General features: G+C 40.5%; 1 protein-coding gene across 3 annotated transcripts in view; it reads left to right on the forward strand.

Annotated features, from left to right (window-relative positions):
* RAP1A (RAP1A, member of RAS oncogene family) overlaps window positions 1-22,052 on the forward strand; it is a 76,251-nt gene that overhangs the window by 43,214 nt on the left and 10,985 nt on the right. For all 3 annotated transcript variants that reach the window (XM_065404341.1, XM_065404343.1, XM_065404342.1), the window contains 4 exons: window positions 9,492-9,575; window positions 15,580-15,648; window positions 16,892-16,948; window positions 19,316-19,456. In XM_065404341.1, the coding sequence (XP_065260413.1) occupies window positions 9,519-9,575; window positions 15,580-15,648; window positions 16,892-16,948; window positions 19,316-19,456 (324 nt within the window). In that variant the 5' untranslated portion in view covers window positions 9,492-9,518. The remainder of the gene's footprint in view (window positions 1-9,491; window positions 9,576-15,579; window positions 15,649-16,891; window positions 16,949-19,315; window positions 19,457-22,052) is intronic.

Here is a 22,052-nt window from a genome sequence, read left to right on the forward strand (position 1 = left end):
GCTTATATAGTGCTACAGTACATGTATGTACCTAAGTCTTGTGTAAAATCTGTCTTAATGTCTGTGCACAAGCACATTAGCTGGTTTTACATAGCACAGAAGTGTGTGAAAATGCGATTGAGCCCTTTAGTGCAATATTTCCTGTCTGAAGGAACATGATGTGATGCACTGGATTTCCTGGCTCCCAGTCCATTGCTCAAGTTAGTCCTGGCTCTTCCTCTGTGGCTATGGGCTAGTTACTGCTTTGTGCCTCCGTTTTTACGCAGTATAAAATCAGTATTACTTTACTTCACAGGGATGATACGAGGATTAATTAGTGGTTGTAGAGTGTTTTGAAAATGTAAAGAGCTGTTTTAAGTGTTGCTTGCTGTCATTGCTCTGGGTCACCCCTTCCTAGGATTGAGCCTTTAATAGTATGTCCCAGCCTTTGATCAGCCTTTTCCATTCAAACATGCATGTTTGTTTCTGTACTTGCAACAAGTGCATTAAATCCTTATCTTGGTAAATGACACAATTCTTAAACCTGGAATGCCACTTTGCTTGACTTGAGCAATACATAAAATTGTCCTCTTCTGATAGTACGCTATCTTTCACAGCGCGCGAACTGTGTGAAGAGCTTGTGTAATTAAAACAGGCATTCTGAGCTGCTACTGGCATCTGCTGTCTTGCTGAAAAATGGTGTCATTTGGGATCCCAATAAATATGACAAACAGTTTTCATTCTGCTTTCATGCTGAGTTAACAATTGGCCAAACATACAGGCCTGATGATAATTCAATAATAATAATAATTCAATAGTTGGACCCTCACTGGGATCCTTTAAGAGCGTGTTTGCAGTGATACACAGAAGCACTTTCTCAGAACAAAGAATGACTTATTTTGCCCCAAAGATACACAGTGCTTGGCAAAATAGATTTAAAATAGACAAAGAGGCCTATATGCATATTCACTTACCTAGTCAGCAGGTGTCCCGTCCTTTTACTTCAATGGGATCATATCTCATCAACCTTTTTGCTGCATTTTTGCTAAAAAGGTTTTATTGGTTTTTTTTGTCATGAGCTCCTGCAGTGCTCTTTGGGTACATATATGCTGGATTCAAAGCCCCGAGGCCTGGCCATGGCTGGCCTGAGTCAGCTGACTCGAGCTCAGGCTGCAGAGCTAAAAATTGCTGAGTAGATATTTGGGCTCGGGCTGGAGCCTGAAACCAAATGTCTACACAGCCGTATTACAGCCCCACAGCCTGAGCCCTGCAAGCCCCAGTTAGCTGTTCCGGGCCAGCTGCGGGTATTGAATCTCTGTGGACACATACCCTGTGTGTCTTCTCCCACATGACCCTTCTGCACGCCTTTCCCAACTCCTTGTGCATGACACCTAACGCTTTGCTTATTTAGGCCCTCATTTGGCAAAGCACGTAAGCACATGCTAAAGTATTGGCATGAAAGCACGTGTTCAAGTGCTTTGCTGAATAGGATGGACCTAAGCATATGCTCAAGTGCTCTGTTAAACTGGGGCTTTATGACTCTCTTAGGATAGGTCCACACTGCAGAAAAGCCTCCCACAGCATCAAGTCTCAGAGCCCAGGTCAGCTGACTCAGGCTTGCGCTATAGGACCAAGAATAGCCATGGAGATGTTCCTGCTTGGGCTGGAGCCCAGGCTATGACCCCCAGTGACGGGGTGGGTCTCAGAGCCTAGGCTTCAGTGGGAGTGGAAATGTTTTCACTGCTATTTATAGCTCCATAGCATGAGCCCAGTGAGCCTAAATCAGTTGCCCAGGCTCTGAGACTTGCTGCTGTGGTGTGATTTTTGTTTAGTTTTTTGCACCCTATTAGATCCGCTTCTGCCAGGCTGTCTATAGTGCATCTAATTAACTTGTATTAAAATAACACTTGTTCCCCTTCTCCTAATTTGTCTTTAGACTGTGACTTCCACAGGGCATGGACCATCCCTTCTTGAGTGTCTGCAAAGTACCTCGCTCATTGTGGATGCTGGCATAAATAATCAGATGTCCCAGTTTCTTTTGCTTTTGAGGAAGTTGTCATTTGTGACAGTAATAGTAGAAGAAAATAAGAGGGTATTTTAATTCTGGTTCTAGAAACAGGTCCTTTTCATTGCCTAGTCTTGCCCTTGTGTGTTAAAAATCCTTGTTTCAAACAGCTACATTTTGATTGTTGGGTCAAGACATTGGGCAAGTGAAAAACTGTAACATGCTAGGGGAGATTAATCTTGCAATGCCACATTTTCAGTGGCGCGACTGTAACGTCAACAGACCCCCGTTGTTGGCGGGCGGGATCTAACCGGGGACCTCTGGAGCTTAATGCATGAACCTCTACTGCCAGGGCCGTAGCAACAAAGAACGTGGCCCCCTCCGAACATATGTCCGGGTGGGGCCCCTTACAATGCAGAAACTGGAATGCGGTATTTATTTTGCCACTTTTAGGGGCCCCCTTCCTTGCGGGGCCCCCTCCGGTCGGAGGGTACGGAGGGCGCTTGCTACGCCTCTGTCTACTGCATGAGCTAAAAGCCAACACGCTGTTAGCAAAGGCTGTAGAGCAGATTCATTTTATATCTCTCTCTAAAAGTGGTCTTGGTGCCACTAGATGGGACAGAACACCGCACCCAGACGGTGTGTGGGTTACACAACCATGAGGTTTGTCCATTGCTACAGATAAAATCCAGACCTAGTGGATTTATAACTGCTATTCTTTAAAGTTGCTCTTCTGAGAGAGTCTGTAATTTAGGGTTGCTGCTTACTGCAAGAGCTGACTATCAGAAACCAGCCCTTTGCCCCTTGAGTATCTATTTTAAATAGGTAGCTTTTTCTGCATGTGTGTGGGGCAGTTCTAATTCAATTATTTGTATCCTGGCCTATTTGACTAATATAATACCAAACATATGCTGGTCAAAATGCTGTCTACTACATATGTCTTGTAACTTAAGAGTGCTTATTGTGATTGCCAACTGGCTTTCTTGGCCCTTTTAACTGGATGTCTATCAAATAAGCGCTTATTACTCAGTTCCCCAGAGAGGACTTGTAGTTCTTCTATATTTTTCTGTTCTTTGTTTTTAAATGAAATTAGTGCTTGCGATAGGTGCCCGATGGAAAGCCCTGGGGACTGAAAACTTCTATTTATCCACACCATAAACAGCAGCAATACAAGATTTCTTAAACTGCATAGCAAATGTGCTTCATCACTGAGCTGGAAGAAGTACTTTTCATCCAGAGGAATCGCTGCATACACCACTGAAGTGTAGTCACTGTTTAACAGCACGTAGTACCACTACCGAAAGTTAAGGGTGGAAATGAATGATACTGTGTCTAACTGAAACCTAAGGGGAATTTAGATACAATGAAATTATCCAAATGCAAAATTGGCCAGGATATTGCATAGTAATAATGCCTGCATGAAAAGCCCCTAGCACTCTGTTGGTGCTGTATAAACAGATATTAATATCTTGCAAACGTGCCATGGATAATTAATCCATGTAATGGGCTGTATAAGTACCTAGATTAATCACAAGAGGTCAAGATCTTGATTTCCTGTTGCATCCCCAAAAAAAGTAACTGGAAAATACTGTAGAAAAGTGAAAATTCTTGTAATATCCCTATCTGTAACTTTCCCACATGTGTTTTTGACTATAAAAAAGAAGTGAAAGAGTTCATGGCTTAATCTAAGCCTTAACTTGATTACTGTGCTTTTGAATGGGAGGGACCAGAGTGTGGTGTTATGGAAAGGAAAGGGTAGACTGGATAAAACAAGCTGCTTTTATACTTCCCTTAAAAGCCATTCCCTTTTAAATCCTAAGAATAGATCTTACTCTCGATATTACCCACAGTTAATTAAAGAAATCCCCCTTCTTTATTCAGTCCAAAATGATGGTTTTGAAAAAAGGAAGCAAATGTTGCTACTCAGGGAAGTTTTCAAGTGGAAGAACTTAAGTAAATAAACCGTTGTCACAACTTTAGCCAAAAAAACATATTGTCAGCTAACTTCAGAGTATAAATATTGTTCATCTGGTTTTAGATATTTAGTTGCCATACTGGGGGAATCCTGCACAGCTTGCTTTTAGTTTCACAGTTTTTACAAAGTGGAAGTCTGGGGAAGTGGCAGGTCCTCATCAGCACTAGAGAAACAGCCCCAAGTTGTGTAAGGATGGGCACCCAAAGTTAATTTTGATCTCAACCTCTCTGACTCAGGTTCCCCAGCTGTAAAATCTGGGTGGTTGGGGAGGACAGTGATACTGAACATAGGCAAGATCTGAGCGACAGGACTTAAGATGTTCACAGCCACAGGTAGGCGAGTAAGGATTTAGGTCAGTGAGTGACGTGGTTATACCAATGTAGGTCTGTAGTGTAGGCCTGGCCTTAGTATTGTTTGTATTTTGCAGCTTTGGAAAATGAGGCTCAAATCAAAATGGTGGTAGGTGCAAAATCATGTAAATGAATTTGCAAAGAAAACTTGGATGCATCTTTACTCTCAAAAATGGCGTACTGATTTAAAACAAAACAACCTCTGTCTGTGTCAAGTTCAGGTCATAAGAAGAGGTACTGTGGTCCAATGGATAGGGCACTGAACTGAACGTAAGAAGATCTCCCCAATGACTTGTTGTTTAACAAGGTAGAGAGGACAATGTCAGGTATTTTGTCAGTCTCTGGGTTGTACAAACTTTAACTTGCCAGTCCAGTGAGGATGTACTGCTCTCCCTTTGAAAAGTGCTTGCATCTAACGTTGTCAGTGATTTTCTGTATTCTCAGTGTGTTCTTTGCATTGCTGCTGTGCACTGGCTTATTAATAACTTAAGATGCTCTTGTAATTTTTGTGCCATAGAACTCAACCTGCCTTAGGGTACGTCTACACTTACCAGAGGGTCCGGCGGCAGGCAATCGATGTTCTGGGATCGATCCCGGAAGTGCTCACCGTCCACGCCGGTACTCCAGCTCGGCGAGAGGAGTACGCGGCATCGACGGGGGAGCCTCCCTGCCGCGTCTGGACCCGCGGTAAGTTCGGACTAAGGTACTTCGAATTCAGCTACGTTATTAACATAGCTGAATTTGCGTACCTTAGTCCAAAGTGGGGGGGTTAGTGTTCACTCCTCCCTAGCTCTCCACCACCACCACCACTAAAAAAAAGGACTTGTCTTTGTAGGATCTAGTAGTTAAGATCAGACTTTGTTGCTCTCAACTCCTGGTTTGCTTTGCTTTGCTTTCCTTTCCCTTCCCTCCCTCCATGTTACCAAGTCCGCTAACACTATTTCCAAAATGCTAATATCTCCTGTTTAGTTACAGTTACGCAATTATATACAGACTTATGAGGACTATTCACTTTAGGCCATTAAAGATCAGATGAGGCACAGAGGGTATTAAACCTGCTTTTAACAAGGAGGGGGAAAAAAGGGAGTTCAAGTGATCTGATACCACAGCAAAGGGGGCGTAAGGATACCTAGAGAGATGAGTAGATGACCATTCTGTCTGGTATGGTAAACTGGCATTGGGACAGAGTTCCTGTCCAAAGCAGGAGGTGGAGTCCCACCTGCAGAGATGGATTTGGTTTGGCCTAGGTTTAGCAGTGTCTTGTGTGAATTAAGAGGTAGAGCCTCAGGCCAGTGAGGCCACACAACATGGAGTAAGGCTTCTACTAACTAATAGCACTTAGCACGTTCAAAGTGCCTTTCTTCCATACATCCCCAAGTGCTTTACGAAGAAGCCTCATTGTACAGAGCAGACTAAAGCGCAGAGAGGGGAAGTGACTTGCCTGAGGTGTGTCAGTGATTCCGTGGCAGAGCTGGGAGTAGAACACTGGAGTGTTGACTCCCTGTCCTGTGCACCAGTGAGCACAATGACTCATTAGACACTCTCGTATTCAAGAGAATCAGCTGCAACTATTTTTTCAATAAGAGCTGCTAGGATAACCCTGCAGAGAGCTAGAGTGCTTTATCCATAGGGCCCAGTGAGCAGAGTTATTTGCAAAATATTTTACTCTTTTATGTGGCTACAGATGCATCAATTGTTAAACACACTAGCCACATACTAGAACTGATGTGACAGCTGGAGATTCTGATTTGTGTCCAGCATTCATGAATTATGTATCTTTGTTTAATTAAAAGGAACTACTACCAGAGGAGTAGATGGGATTTGACCTAACCGGTCTCTTCTCTCTGATTTCTGATTTGTATTATGCATCCATTACCACATGAGCATGGATGGATGGTCTATGGTTAAGGCATTGGTCTGGGACTCGAGCAAACTGGGTTCAGTAACTAGCTCTGCCATAGACCTGTGTGACCTTAGGCAAGTCACATAATCTCTCTGATTCAGTATCTGCATCTATGAAATGGGGATAATACTTCCCTACTTCACAAACGCGTTGTGAAGATAAATTCATTGTTGTTTGAGCGTTACTCAGATCCCACAGTGAGAGCTAGGTCTCATTCAAAATGCTAACTTTCAAATAATCTTTCTTCTGCAAAGAATTCCTGTAGGTTGTTAGTGCATTGGCTCCTTAAAATAGTGACCAAGATTTTAGTTTTATTATTTTAGTTATAAAGGGCATTGATACATTAATGGTCATAAGATGTAGCCTTCCGTATAAATCAGTCTGACCTAAAAATGTTTGTGGCTCGTTCCTTTGTGGGTTTTTGGTCTCAGAAGACAGGACTTCAGAGATGATACTTGCAGTAAATAATGGAGCATAATTTTCTCCACTGACATTGTGTGGTAGAATCTTCTAGCTAACACTGACTGGGAGCCCCATTGCAGATAATCAAATGTTGCAAATTAATGAGTAAATGAACGTATAAACAAAAATCCCTATAGTATCGCATTGCTAAAATTACTTGTATTTATTTCCACAAGTGTAGTTTAATTTTCTGTGGCACTGTACTAATCTATTAGGATATATTTTGTTAAATTAATGTAGCTTTATATGAACATTCACTTCAGTGATGAGCTCACTACAGTACTCTGAGCTGTTAAAACTCTGAGCCTTAAGGCCCTGATCCAGAAAACACCTCTTCCACCGCCATTACCACCACACGCACACACATAAAGACACACCTGCATGCTTTGCTAGATCAGGTGTAAGGTTGTGAGGAAGGTAGAACCATTGTAAATTTTAGTAGCTTAAAAGCGAGAAATAAATAAAACACAGAGATTGTTAGGCAAGATCAATTTTTTGTGTGTGTGTTACCCCCAACATTGGATCACAGGTCAAGCGTGTTATAACAAGGTAGGGTGACCAGATGTCCCGATTTTATAGGGACAGTCCCGATATTTGGGGCTTTTTCCTATATAGGCTCCTATTACCCCCCACCCCCACCCCTGTCCCGATTTTTCACACTTGCTATCTGGTCACCCTATAACAAGGGTTAAAATGGATTATTTAAGGAGCAGGACTGCAGTAGGCAGACATATTGCACTGTAGGAAGAAGCTAAGCCTCTGAGCAGTACACCAGGGTCTGATTGACTTCTCTGTCACAATCCTGCCACCCAGTTATCGTAGGGCAAAATGTTATAAATGTAACCTTCTAAAACAAAGGCTTATCCTAAAGTGACAATCCAGTCCATCCCTACTGTTCATAGCTAGTAAACATAATAGGCTAAATTTTCAAAAATGCAGGTGCTATAATCTGTTCACACCTTTGTACGTATTTTGGTTTGTGCATGCAGTGTCTAACCTGCACATGCAGATTAGAGTTTGAGCAAGCTGGATGTGTTCAATAGTGCATGTACAATTTTGCATGCACACTTCCAAAATCTTGCATGTTTCCATCAAGGCTGCTGTTAGTGTTTTTTATAGTGAGGGACTGTTTGATCCTCTAATTGAAACACATCAGACCTGTTTCTGTATCATCCAGCCTGCTAATTTTAGGTAATGCCTTTAGATTTGTCTCTGTCTCCTACTATGTCAGTTTTGAACTTAAAACAAATGGGGATGTACTTATGGATTCTTCATCTTGTTCAAGAACATAAACTCCAAGTAATTTAGCTACAGGGCATCTTTGGAGTTCAGGAGAAGTTTCCCATCAGTAGTACTTTGCATTCATAGAGCAACTTTCTTGTCAAGAATTTGTGTGTTACAACCTTCACCTTCATTTTATGGATGTATAAACTGAGGCACAGACAGGTTATAAATGACCTGCCCATGGTCACAGAGTGAATCAGTGGCAGAGCTGGGAACACAGTCCATGCCCACTGTGTACTGTTAATTCCAGTGAGCAAGTTGGTTTATTTTTATATCCTGCTACAGGGAATAAATCTTTATTTTTACAACAAATCATAAGATTATACCTAGAGAGGCCTATAAATCATGTGGCAAAGTTAGTCTGAAATCCCTTTGAGAAACTAAACCTGTCCAGTTTCATAGCATTCATATTTCTGAATCCTTACTTGGGAAGAAAGTGCTATTTTACTGGGGGAAGAATGAACAGATAATTAGCTGGTGAGGTCATTGTTTGCTTGGGCTCTGTTGATGGGGCAGCCAAGCCTGGCTTATAATGTAAACATAGTGTAAAATGTTTATCGCTGGCTTTGTCATTCTCCTTATTTGTCAGGGCATCTTGATGAGAATGAGAAATTTTCTTGTGCTGCATAGAGAGTTGAGAGATTTCCATAAAAAGGCACAGGCGTTGCTTGGAAGAGCAGAGAGGTTTCTAACTTGGCAGCAGTAAGTTAGGCCTGACCTTTTTCAGAAAGAAAATACTGACCTCCTAAATCATTCCCTGTTGCGGGTGGGTGGGTGAAGTAAACTCTGGTGCTTATATTTCACTGGTTCAATTTTCTTGTTTAATTGCTTGTAGTTTTATGCAATTAAATGTTGGAAGAGTGAAGGAAAGGTACCATAAGCAAGTAGTAGTAATTTGTGCAGCTAGATTTTTAGGGAAGAATTGTTTCCCCTTCATGGATGGATACATATCAAACGCCCTTTTATCATTACAACAAAACATACCACCATAATAACTCCATATTTGACTCTCTTTCTTCCCAAACACCTGAAAGAAAAGACTAACTTTGTAGTATTCCCAGAAAGTTAACAGGTCTAAGTTTTGGTGTCCCAAGGGAAGAAAGGAATTCCAGAGTCAGACTCCTCACAAGTTCCCCGAAATAGGTGAATAATTGAAAGTCTGTAAAACAAATAAAGGTAAATCCCAGCCTGTATTATAATATTGAACAGAAACAATAAAAAGACTTTGTACATCTACCAGCATCCTGGTGAAAAGAACATTGTGGATTTTTAATTTATTTTTTTGAATGTGAAGGTTGCTACACTGAGTACAGTAAATTACAGCCATCAAAGTACACATTTGCTTGGGTACCCAGATTTAAAATAAAAATATTTTTGCTACTGCTGAAGAGATTTTTGTATTTAGCTATACAAAATAGTCTATTCTACAAATAAACGTGCTATGACAGCAGTTCTTTGGGAAAACACGTAACGTTTCTGAGGTGATGCTTGCAAACATTGCTCCTAATTCCATGCTTTCCCCTTGTTTTTCAGATTGCCTGTATTTGAACAGACCACATCATGCGTGAGTACAAGCTAGTGGTCCTGGGTTCAGGAGGCGTTGGGAAGTCTGCTTTGGTGAGTGAGTGTTCAGTATCTGATTTGAAAATTGTGCATTGGAGGGCAGTATCAAAAATTTCACCAGTGTGTCGTTGCAAATAGGATTGTTTTACACTATCAGGACACTTTTGTTACTTTCTGCATACACAACAGTTGATTGGATTACTGCTATTGAACTGCTCAAGTAGTTGTAAATGTATTACATTTAAAATGACCAAATCTTTAAAGATGGAGCACTGAGATTGTTTTCACTGAAAACAACCTACACTACTATTTTATTTTCAGTTTGCATGTATATAACCTAGCATATAAATATATATTTTGTAAATTGCAAATGTGTAATCTAGAATAAAATGAAGCACAGAGTATTAGCTTGAATGCTAGTGAATTGCTGATGCCTGAGGCGCAGGGTAGCTGGCATGCCTCGAAGGCTGCGTGTTTCCCATTGCAGGTGGAACTAGACTGAAACCAGTGTGGCAAGAAACAGCCCACTGGTAGTGTAGAACAGGGGTTGGCAACCTTTCAGAAGCGGTGTGCCGAGTCTTCATTTATTCACTCTGATTTAAGGTTTCGCATGCCAGTAATACATTTTAACGTTTTTAGAAGATCTCTTTCTATAAGTCTATAATATATAACTGAACTATTGTTGTATGTAAAGTAAATAAGGTTTTTAAAATGTTTAAGAAGCTTCATTTAAAATTAAATTAAAATGCAGAGCCCCCGGATCGGTGGCCGGGACCCGGGCAGTGTGAGTGCCACTGAAAATCAGCTTGTGTGCCGCCTTTGGCATGCGTGCCATAGGTTGCCTACCCCTGGTGTAGAAGGATAACTGTGGACTGATGGTGCTGCTCACTCCTAAATATGAGTGTTGCTTCTTAGTGGTTTGTGTTGCAGTGCTGATAGCAAAGCCAATGCACTGTAATGGAGACTTCAGTCATTTGTTGTAGCTGAGCATGTGGTCAGCTATGTATCACACATCTAAATCAACCAGCTCACTACTGAAAGGAGTAGGCAGGGAGGAACTAGTGGGAACTTATTAAAACAAGCAAATTCACCCTGCCACTTAGGGATGGGAGTAGCTGTCCAATTGTTTTTAATGTAGGAAACAATAAGGTGTTAAGGATAGTAAGATTGTTTTCTCTTGCATCCTTTCACTTACACATGGAGATGAAAAGCTGATGTACTTGGTAAGTTACTTGCAGAATGCAAAGGGCGAGTGAGAGAAGACATGTGGTGTAAAGCATATCCGGTTGTTAAACAATACATTTGGTTTGATGCACTATTTAATTGATTTCTCCATAATAACCTGTGGTATCATGCAGGTGTAAAACTTTATTCTTAAAAATGTGTTTGTATAAAACCCTATTCTTCCATGGTAACTTCAGCAATTAATAATGAAGCTGTTCCCCTCCCCCACCCCCCATCGGTCCCCTAGGATATGTCTGTTTTTCCCATCAGGAATATAATATTTGTGAGTTAGGAGTCCTGTGATGAGACTCTGTCTAACCTGCTGTACACACCACTAAAATGTCAGACAAATGTCAAACTTTGAAGAAGTTTCCTGAACACTTGTGATGTTAAATCTAAATCAGTTCAGTCTCGCAGCTTTTTTTTAATTGAAAAACAAACTTTTGTTTTTCCAAATATTTAACCTTTAGGTAAAAGTTAGATTTTTTTTTTTTTTTCAGACTCATTAATTCTCATATATTTTCTGTGGACGAATAAACTTGTTTTTTGTTTGTTATAAGTAATATGTATGATGGCCTGATTCTCATCTCACCTACAACACTGTAAATTGGGGGTGACTCCATTAATCATCAGCTTTGTACCAGGGATACAACTGGAGTGAATGAATAATAATATCCAGTGTATTTAATGTGAGTGTGCATGTCCAGTGATCAATAGATATTTGGTAAGCTAAATGTCATTATTGACATTCTATAACCATACATTGCATTGCATATGGAAATATTGATCCAACAGGCTGATAATGAGGAACAAAAAATTAACAAGAAACAATTAAGGAAATCATCTGCAAACACTTGGAAGGTGGTAAGGTGATAGGGAACAGCCAGCATGGATTTGTAAAGAACAAATCATGTCAAACCAATCTGATAGCTTTCTTCGATAGGATAACGAGCCTTGTGGATAAGGGAGAAGCTGTGGATGTGGTATACCTAGACTTTAGTAAGGCATTTGATACGGTCTCGCATGATATTCTTATCGATAAACTAGGCAAATACAATTTAGATGGGGCTACTATAAGGTGGGTGCATAACTGGCTGGATAACCGTACTCAGAGAGTTGTTATTAATGGTTCCCAATCCTGCTGGAAAGGCATAACGAGTGGGGTTCCGCAGGGGTCTGTTTTGGGACCGGCTCTGTTCAATATCTTCATTAACGACTTAGATATTGGCATAGAAAGTACGCTTATTAAGTTTGCGGATGATACCAAACTGGGAGGGATTGCAACTGCTTTGGAGGACAGGGTCATAATTCAAAATGATCTGGACAAATTGGAGAAATGGTCTGAGTTAAACAGGATGAAGTTTAACAAAGACAAATGCAAAGTGCTCCACTTAGGAAGAAAAAATCAGTTTCACACATACAGAATGGGAAGAGACTGTCTAGGAAGGAGTACGGCAGAAAGGGATCTAGGGGTTATAGTGGACCACAAGCTAAATATGAGTCAACAGTGTGATGCTGTTGCAAAAAAAGCAAACATGATTCTGGGATGTATTAACAGGTGTGTTGTGAGCAAGACACGAGAAGTCATTCTTCCGCTCTACTCTGCTCTGGTTAGGCCTCAGCTGGAGTATTGTGTCCAGTTTTGGGCACCGCATTTCAAGAAAGATGTGGAGAAATTGGAAAGGGTCCAGAGAAGAGCAACAAGAATGATTAAAGGTCTTGAGAACATGACCTATGAAGGAAGACTGAAAGAATTGGGTTTGTTTAGTTTGGAAAAGAGAAGACTGAGAGGGGACATGATAGCAGTTTTCAGGTATCTAAAAGGGTCATAAGGAGGAGGGAGAAAACTTGTTCACCTTAGCCTCTAAGGATAGAACAAGAAGCAATGGGCTTAAACTGCAGCAAGGGAAGTCTAGGTTGGACATTAGGAAAAAGTTCCTAACTGTCAGGGTGGTTAAACACTGGAATAAATTGCCTAGGGAGGTTGTGGAATCTCCATCTCTGGAGATATTTAAGAGTAGGTTAGATAAATGTCTATCAGGGATGGTCTAGACAGTATTTGGTCCTGCCATGCGGGCAGGGGACTGGACTCGATGACCTCTCGAGGTCCCTTCCAGTCCTAGAATCTATGAATAAGTCAAGATCTGATGGCATTGAGAGGTAACAAAATAGCAAATTATTTACAAACAGCCACCAGAAGAGAGGTTCTGAGATGGGTTTTAAAATAATACAGTGGAAGAGATTAAAACAGAATAGAACTATGGTATTTTGCTGCCAATAGTAATCTTGAAATTTCTCTCTCCACCCCTCTCCCACCCCCCAGTGATCTAAACTAAAATGACTTATAAAGAGGCTGGTATTGGTATTCAGTTCTGTATTTGAATGACAGTTTAGAATACAATGTTCTAGCACCTTTGTGGTGAAGACTAAGTTACAAACATGGGGAAACTATTAACAGTGTACAAATGAGATACAGTTGTTTTTTTGAGTCATGACTGGATCACAGTTTCCAGTGTTAGCCTGTTAACCAAAAACAAAGTCTTTGTACCCTTTTTGGTAGTAACCATTAAGAAGTCTCCGGATATAATCACCACAATCTAAAGGAGTTCTGCCTGTTGTGGTAGGGCTCCTGTTGCCTTCTATAACACCATGGCTGATTGCATTACCGATGATCTCATTTAAAGTGGGATTTCTGGGATCTTCTATCTGAAGAGACTTTTGAGACAACAAACATACAATGTGATAGGGAAATGGTAGAGAAGAAGAGACTTTAAGGCTTTCTAGACCAGTGGTTTTCAACCTTTTAAAAATTTCGAATGGAGGTGCATACTGTACCTCTTTGGAAATGTTAGACATAGTCTGCGGACCCACAGAGGTCCGGGGACCACAGATTGAAAACCACTGTTCTAGACTACAGAATGAGTTTAGCTTTTGAGTGAGGGCGCAGGCCTCTCATCTGCAGGAAATCTTCTCAAGCATGAAAGCTAGAAAATTGTTTTCTTGCTAGTTTAAAAGAAACCAGTGGGTGTTTTGTACTCTCTAGAATACAGTGATGCCTTTTGCAGATATCTGGCTGTGTGCGACTCTTTCAAAATCTGAAACCATGTATTTAGGAGCAAAAGCATGTTTGAGCCCTGGTGTGTGTGTGTGTGTGTGTGTGTGTGTGTGAGAGAGAGAGAGAGAGAGAGAGAGAGAGAGATGAGGCACAGAGGTTGCTACTACCTATATGTACGTAGTAAATCAGAGACAGATTAGCATTAGAATTTAGTAGTTCCTGGTTCACAGACCCAAGTTTATCTAGTAGATTATGTAGCAGTATCTGATTAAAACAAAAAATCTGCCACTCTGAAAGTAGAGCAGTTCCGAATTTCTTAAATACACCTCTACCTCGATATAACGCTGCCCTCGGGAGCCAAAAAATCTTACCGCGTTATAGGTGAAACCGCGTTATATTGAACTTGCTTTGATCCACCGGAGTGCAAACCTCCCCCCCCCCTCCCCCCCGAGCACCGCTTTACCGCGTTATAACACAAATTCGGATATATCAGGTCGCGTTATATTGAGGTAGGGGTGTAGTGACCTGCGGAGATCTGGCTGGTCGCACTTGGTGCTACATTCTCCTTATTTCCTGCTATTAAATCACATTAAAAGAAGCTAAAAACCTCACTCTTCTATGTAAGCAAATGCTGTGGTTGTTACAGGGATGCTCTGCAATCACAAATGGGAGAGGAAATATCAAAAGCACATGCCTTTCTATTAAGATATGCTCCATACTATGAAAGACATTTGCAAAGCCCTGGAATAGGTGAAAGTGAATTTCATCTCTCTCACAGGGCAAAAGTAGAAAACCCTAGCGTGGTTGGTGGAAAAGCATAAGTTGCCATCCAAAAGCCCTAAAAGAACAGCTAAAATATAGGGTCCTTTACAAATTTAAGATAAATACTGGATATCCAGACACCAGCCATGTCAAAAGCTTCCCATCCTAGTTTCACTCTGAGTGCGTGCATAGGGGAGGAAAGAACTTCAGTTTTGAAATGAGTGGTATCTCCTTTCTTCTGTTTTAATGTACGTTGTGGTTGTTGAATGTATGGTGCACTGTTCTAGTTGGTTTTTATTCGTTTTTGATTTTTATAAAAACAATTACAATTACTAAAAGTTGAATGATTTACAGATAGTTTCTAAATCTGTCGTTCTGAAATCTTGCTGGATCTCTTTGTCAGTATTGACATTTTCTTTATTTGTATTATCTTCGAACCGTGGAGTCCTAATCATGGACCTGGACTCCACTGTGCTAGGTGCTGCACAAACACAGAGCACAAAAACCCTGTCCCTGCCCTAAAGAGCTTACAGTCTAAGTTACTGCATTTTAATAAGACTGAGATACTCTAAATGAAACTTAGACTTCAAATACAGAGGCTTTCACAGATCTACTTTACAGTGTTGCCACCTTTCCGGATTTTATTGCGAGTCTCACAGTATTTGGTGGTTTTCCTGAAGGCCCAGTTCCTTTGTGAGATTTTTGTGAGACACTCAGCTGTCACTTTAAAAAATAAGTTTCTAGCCCTCATGGTTGCTGAGAAATTCTTGAAAATATGACACTGCACCTAGAAGATTCCAAAACTAAAAAAAAAAAAAAAAACCCAATAAACTCACATTTTATTATATTTAAAAATTCTTTTTTTAAGTTCTGGCTCGTGACTTTGAATGCTTGGGTTGGCAATACTGATGTGATGCAGAATTTATACTATTCTGGTTTTGAAGAGCTGCTACTTGAAGGTCAGTAGGCCATATCTGAGTTTATTCTTGAACTGTTTTTTCTCGCTTTTTTTTCCAGACTGTACAATTTGTTCAGGGAATTTTTGTTGAAAAATATGACCCCACAATAGAAGATTCATACAGAAAGGTACAGTATAAAATGATGCTATTTTCTATCAGCCATTTTAGGGCCCGATCCTTCTTTTTTTGCTTTTAAATTCAGGCAAACCTTCTCCATGTCCTGGGATTTTTGTCTGAGTAAGAGGTGTGAGTTTGGATCTGTGTTAGTGTAGTGATGCTGGCTTGTTAGCCTCCATGTGGCTGGAACCCTGTGCCTGTATAGAGCACTTGATCCATGCAGCTGGTTCCCTGTGAGTCTATAGAGCACTTTGCAGGATCAGGGCCTTAGGGTAGGTGCGATAAAAGACCTGTGACATGGCTGCGACTGGCCCAGGTCAGCTGACTCTGGCTCAGGTTGCTGGGCTCTACAATTGCAGTGTAGACGTTCGGGCTTGGACTGGAGCCTGGGCTTTGAGACCCCGTGAAAGGGGAAGGTGCCCGGGCTCCAGTCCAAGTCTGAACGTCCAGACTGCAATTTTTAGCCCCGCAGTCTGGGCTCTAAAACTTGGTGCCACAGGATTTTTTATCACAGTGTAGCCATACCCTTAATGTCATGCAGACTTCGTTCATGATATGCTGACATAACACTGATTGCCATTTAAAAATAAATTAATCCGAATTTATCCTGTCATGGCGTTTGCAACATTTCCTACTGTAAGTAAAGGAAATAACCCAAATATCACAGTTTTAAGTACTGGAGTATAGTCATTGTTTTTAAAAAACAGACCACTTTACTGTTTAGTTTAATGAGTGTTGCTTACTTTGAAGGCATATGACATTTTTCACTACCTTTTTGGAAATGAGCTTGCAGTTGCAAAGCAGAAGCTCTTGTTCAAATCCTTGACACAGAGGCTTGATGTAATTTTATCCCTAGAGCGGCATTCTCCACTCAGATTGATGTAAAGATAAGAATAATTTAGAGATAAGAATAATTGTTGTCACAATTAAAGGCTCCAAACCAGAAAACGAAAGGAAGTGGTGCTTTTTGTGCATGACAGTTAAGTGAAAAAATTGTTAAAACCTTCGTAGTCAAGAGTTGCATTTTCTGGAATTACCCTCTTTAATCTGAAATGATTTTTAGTAAGTGGAACGCTTGGAAAATTTAATAAGTTTGAGGGTTTTTTTTTTTTTTTTGTGGGTTTGAGGTGGAATGAAGGAAAACATAAGTTAAAGGGCTCTTCGGTTGTAATTCTGTATGTCTCACACTAGCACACTTTTGAGCATATGCCATTTTTTTTCTTAATGTTGCTTGTTTCTTCCTTTTTTTCCAGCAAGTGGAAGTAGACTGCCAACAGTGTATGCTTGAAATCCTCGATACAGCAGGGACAGTAAGAAAAATCTAAAATATAGAATTTTTAATGTTAAAAATGAAGTTGGATTTTAAAAGGATTTGTCAGTGAAATAGCCCTGTCCTATCAAAAAGAAAATGTTTGATCGACTGCTGCTGCACTAAACTGCAGTGTTTTGTTAAGTAACCCAAAAGCCAATGTGGTGAATCTGTCACCTGAACACCGCCAAACCCAGGAAAATTGCATACAGTCACTGTGCTCTCGAATGAATTCACGTAGGAAAATGATAAAAGACATAAACACCCTATCACCTGTGGGGAATGCTTTTCACAATGCGATCCCTCTATATCTGACCTATCAGTCCTCATCCTCAAAGAAAACCTGCGCAACAATTTCAAAAGATGAGCCTGGGAGCTTAAATTCGTAACTTTGCTAGATACTAAAAATCATGGTCTTAATAAAGACACTGGATTTATGGTTTATTACAACAAGCTGTAACCCACTACCCCTCCTTTTTTGTCCTATGATTATAGGGGTTGAATGGTCTCTTACAATACGTGCGAACTACTTTTATACTTCTGAAGAAGTGAGGTTTTTTACCCACGAAAGCTTATGCCCAAATAAATCTGTTAGTCTTTAAGGTGCCACCGGACTCCTTGTTTTTTTTTGTGGATACAGACTAACACGGTTACCCCCTGATACTTTTACACTAAACTACCTGTTTGATCTTGTATGTAGCTGTGATACTCTTAGTACCTTTCCCAGACTGGAAGAAGAGCTCTGTGTAGCTTGAAAGGTTGTTTCAAGTTGGTCCAATTAAAGATATTACCTCACCCACCTTGTCTCTTTAGGGATTGTAGATGTTACCCAGCTGAATTTCCCTCACAGATGGGATATTAATGGATTAGTGTTCCTCCAAATTCTAAATACCTTATCAACTCTGCTTAGGAATAAATTGATATCTTTATAACACGATGCTAGAATTTGGGGATGATCATTTGTAATATATTATATTGTGGTGGTGCCCAGAGTTCACAATGTGCTGAGCATTGTACAAACACACACACAAGATATGGTCTCTACCCCAAAGAGCTTGCAGTCAGAGACATGAGGGATGGTAACAAGCTATAGGAGGACAAAGGTGGGTGGGGGATGACCATCATAAAACCACACCATTCCATAAGCTAACAATGGGCACGACTTGAAGGTCCTGAATCATTGACACTGTGTGATTTTTATTTTATTTTTTTAATTTCCCCCCTCCCCCCCAAACAAAGTTCCCTGTCAAGCCACTGCACTTGGGCCTGCTTCCTCCTTTCTTAGAGAACCCTCCTCCAACAAATAGGACCTTACACGTCATGGCCCTTCCTCAGACAGTGCTGGAAGGGACATTCTCCTCCTGTGGGAATCCCTTCCTGCTCAGGTCAACTGCCCCTCATGCTGATTCTCTGTGCTGTCCAGCTGTTCCATGTTGGGGGAAGCCCCTGTCATCTCCCTCCTCCTAGCATCTACTGAGAGGCGAGCTTCCTGAAAGCTCACCAAGCCTCTTTATCATCCTGTGGGAGGGTGTCACTAAACAAACAGACTTTAATGGTTGAGAACACTATGGGAGGAGGATCTGCTTCTTAAGAGTTTGAAAACACAATTGCAGTTTGTTTTGGGAAGCATTTGGACCATGATGTTGAAAGTAGCCCAGGCAGATAGAAATCAAAGTATAGTTATAAGTATAGTTAAAATTTCTATTGAAGGTTCTTTCACTGACGTGTACAAAATATAGCTTTGGGTCTGACCCTGGATTTCCCAGCCCATTCTTGTATAGCCTTATGTTTCATCACATTGAGCCTTCAAGCCATTTACATGCAGCAAATGACTGCTGTACAATTACATGTGCTTAGATGTCAGCTCACTCTTTCTTCTACACATTGATGTTCACAAAAAACCTACAAGTGTGTGGCACCTAGGCAGTCTCTGCACAGTACTAGAGCAGGGACATATTTGCAGATTGTCACTTCTCTGGCAGTGAAATATTTGAAATACCACTGCAAGTGTGTTAACCAAATATTAACAGTATGCTTTACATGTACGTTAGTCCGTATTTATCACTGCAAGATATTTATCAGATTTAATTCTATAGCATCCTCTGCCTTTTTTTCCTGCTATTTTTGTCTGTTCTTCTAACAGGTTTTTTTCTTCCTCCTGAGGGTGGGGTGAGGAAGAAGGGAAGGAATTGAGTTCATGTTTTTATTAAATTCATATGCTTCATTGGATTTCTGTAAGGGGTAAAAATGTAAATCTAATGTTAGCTACTACATTCTTATCTCTATTAGAATAAAAGGATTCCTTTTGAACTGTTTGTTATATGTATTAAATAGCTAATTAATTACCTTTTAAAATATTTGATTACAGGAGCAATTTACAGCAATGAGGGATCTCTATATGAAGAACGGTCAAGGGTTTGCACTAGTATATTCTATTACAGCACAGTCCACATTTAATGACTTACAGGACCTGAGGGAACAGATTTTACGGGTTAAGGACACTGAAGATGTAAGTAAAGGACTTTTTGCTTTGTGAGCCATTGAAATCCTTACATAAGTAAACAAGCAGGTATCTGTTTTTTTGAGCAAGTTGATGGATGACTGAAGACTACTGTTGCCTAGGAATGTTTTTTACTGTATAATAAGCTTGTGCTAGATGTTTTAGAAAAACTTATTTTTTTTTTTTTTACATTAACTTTATTGAGCAGATTTTCAAGAGCTCAGCTTCCAAAATTAGGGGTAGATTTTTTTTTTTTTTTTTTCCAAAAGAGCTCTTCTCCCATTGGGAACACAAACAACTTGGCCAGATTTTCAGACGTGCTGAGAACACTTGGCCCTGGTGAGAACAATGGGAAATGCTGGTTGCTCAACTTTTTTGGAAATCTGTCCTTAGTTGATTTTTAACTTTGATATTCTTTCCCAGTATAGGCATTTTCTTTTTTCTAGGTGGGTTATATCGGAATATTACTGTTTTAAAAAATTAAACAAATTTTACTGTACTTTAGTTTCTTTTCCTCTGACTTTCCCGCAGAGTGAGGAGGAAGCTTACATGTGAAGGATCATCCTGAATGTGTTGTACCTGAGCCATAAGTAGAAAAGACATTCACCAAAAAAATTAATCAAATTATTGCATTGGGTCACAACCTTAGTAATGGACAACATTGGTTAAAGTGTGTTGCCAAGCTTTCTTTTAACTCTATGTAGGTTTTTGTATGTCCTAAAGATGAGGCAACTAGCATTGAAATAAGAGCTTGAGTATGTGGGAGGGAAGAAGTCGTCTTGTTAGCCAAGCTTCTTACCTTTATTCCAGTTGTATGGATAATAATGGCAGCTTTGAGCAGTCTGCTTAGTTACATAGCCTTAGGACACATTGCATGAGGCAGAGATGTGTTTTGTATGACCTGTTACTCGAGTGAATACTGTTCTGTTCCCTCCCACTCCTCCTGCTCTACCCCCCTCCCCATGAGTTTCTGTGAGACATGACCAAGATCAAAGTCTCGCTTATTTCAGTGTGTGTTGGATGGTTTTTGTTGAGCTAGAACAGTATAGAATACAGATAAACAGCTTGTCCCAAAGAGCTTACAATCACATTTGGGCCAGTGACTAGTTTTTTAAAAACTTCATTTTGAAAACATGTTCAATTTCCTGCCTGAATAAACTGGCTCAAAGTCAGTTTTCTTTCTACAAGATAATTCTCTCAGTCCTCATTGGAGATTGGGGGAGAAATAGCTCAGTGGTTTGAGCATTGGCCTGCTAAACCCAGGGTTGTGAGTTGAGTCCTTGCAGGGGCCACTTAGGGATCTGGGGCAAAAATCAGTACTTGGTCCTGCTAGTGAAGGCAGGGGGCTGGACTTGATGACCTTTCAGGGTCCCTTCCAGTTCTATGAGCTAGGTAGAGTAAGAAGCAATGGAAACTGAACAGAAGCAACCCATATATATTTGCATTAGTATCAACTGAGTGATAGAAGGTTACAATAGATGCATGACAATCTTCAAAGCGATAATGTTATGTAGTAGCTGCTCTGGGGAATAAAAATTCATTTTGCACTTGCTGATCAGGAAGTCTTGATTCTAGACGCTGAGTAGTAGCTTGGTTTCTGTTTACGTAAGCAAACTGCATTGCAGAATTCAAATCCGAACGGTTAATATTTGTAAGTCTCTAACAAGCTGCCTGTACCAACCACAGTTGTGCTTTCATTGTGATCTTTACCTTGTAGAAATGAATGTCCAAGGCATGTGATCTGCATGCATCTAGGATGGAGGAGTAACTCAGTTTCCATGGCCTTTTGGTCTGTGGTCTCTGCTGAGACTGCCAAGAAGGATTTCATCTGTGGTAGTGTTTCTGATGTGTATACCTGCCCACCAAAAATTCATTTTCACATTGGCCACCAAACAGCTGGCAAATGGGTAACTACTTTAAATCACTACTGACCAGTAGGTAAACCAGAGTTTGAAAGGCTTTATATCCCATTATCAGTTCTCTGGAGAATCCTATGTTTCTATCTGCGTTGTGAAGGAGAGGACTTTAGTCTTTGAGGTCCTCTGGGCAGCAACTTTCATAAATCCTTCTTAGGCCTAGGGGAGGTTGGGTTGCTTCTGATCAGTTTCCATTGCTTCTTACTCTACAATGAACAAAAAAACATTGCTGTATTTCAAAACCTGTCGATGTTGGTTTTGAGCATTAAGGCCACCAACTTGTGATTATTGCGGGAACAGCATATCATTTAAACTTGACTGGCAGTTTGTCAATAGCTACTTTTTCAATTATATATTTATCCTGCTGGCTCATCTTTAAAGCTTGTTGCTAAGATTGAATAGAGCAGGATGTCTTGGGCTGTTTCCTGAACGCAGCACTGTTTTTAGTTACAGTGGTTTTAGGTAGCAAACTTGAAAATGTGTATGATAGCCCTGGGAGGAGGGACTCAGGGGTAAAACTTTCATACTGGTCTAAGTCCATATTTAGGCACCCGCATATGTATGTGGCCTGACTTCAGAGATGCTGAGAGCCTGCAGCTCCCATTGATTCCAGTGGGATATGTGGGTGCTCATCACTTATGAAAATCTGGCAACTTGTATTTAGATGGTTGGGTTTATGATCCTAACTT

This window comes from Emys orbicularis, chromosome 4 (assembly GCF_028017835.1).
Source record: "Emys orbicularis isolate rEmyOrb1 chromosome 4, rEmyOrb1.hap1, whole genome shotgun sequence".
Taxonomy (NCBI): Eukaryota; Metazoa; Chordata; order Testudines; family Emydidae; genus Emys; species Emys orbicularis.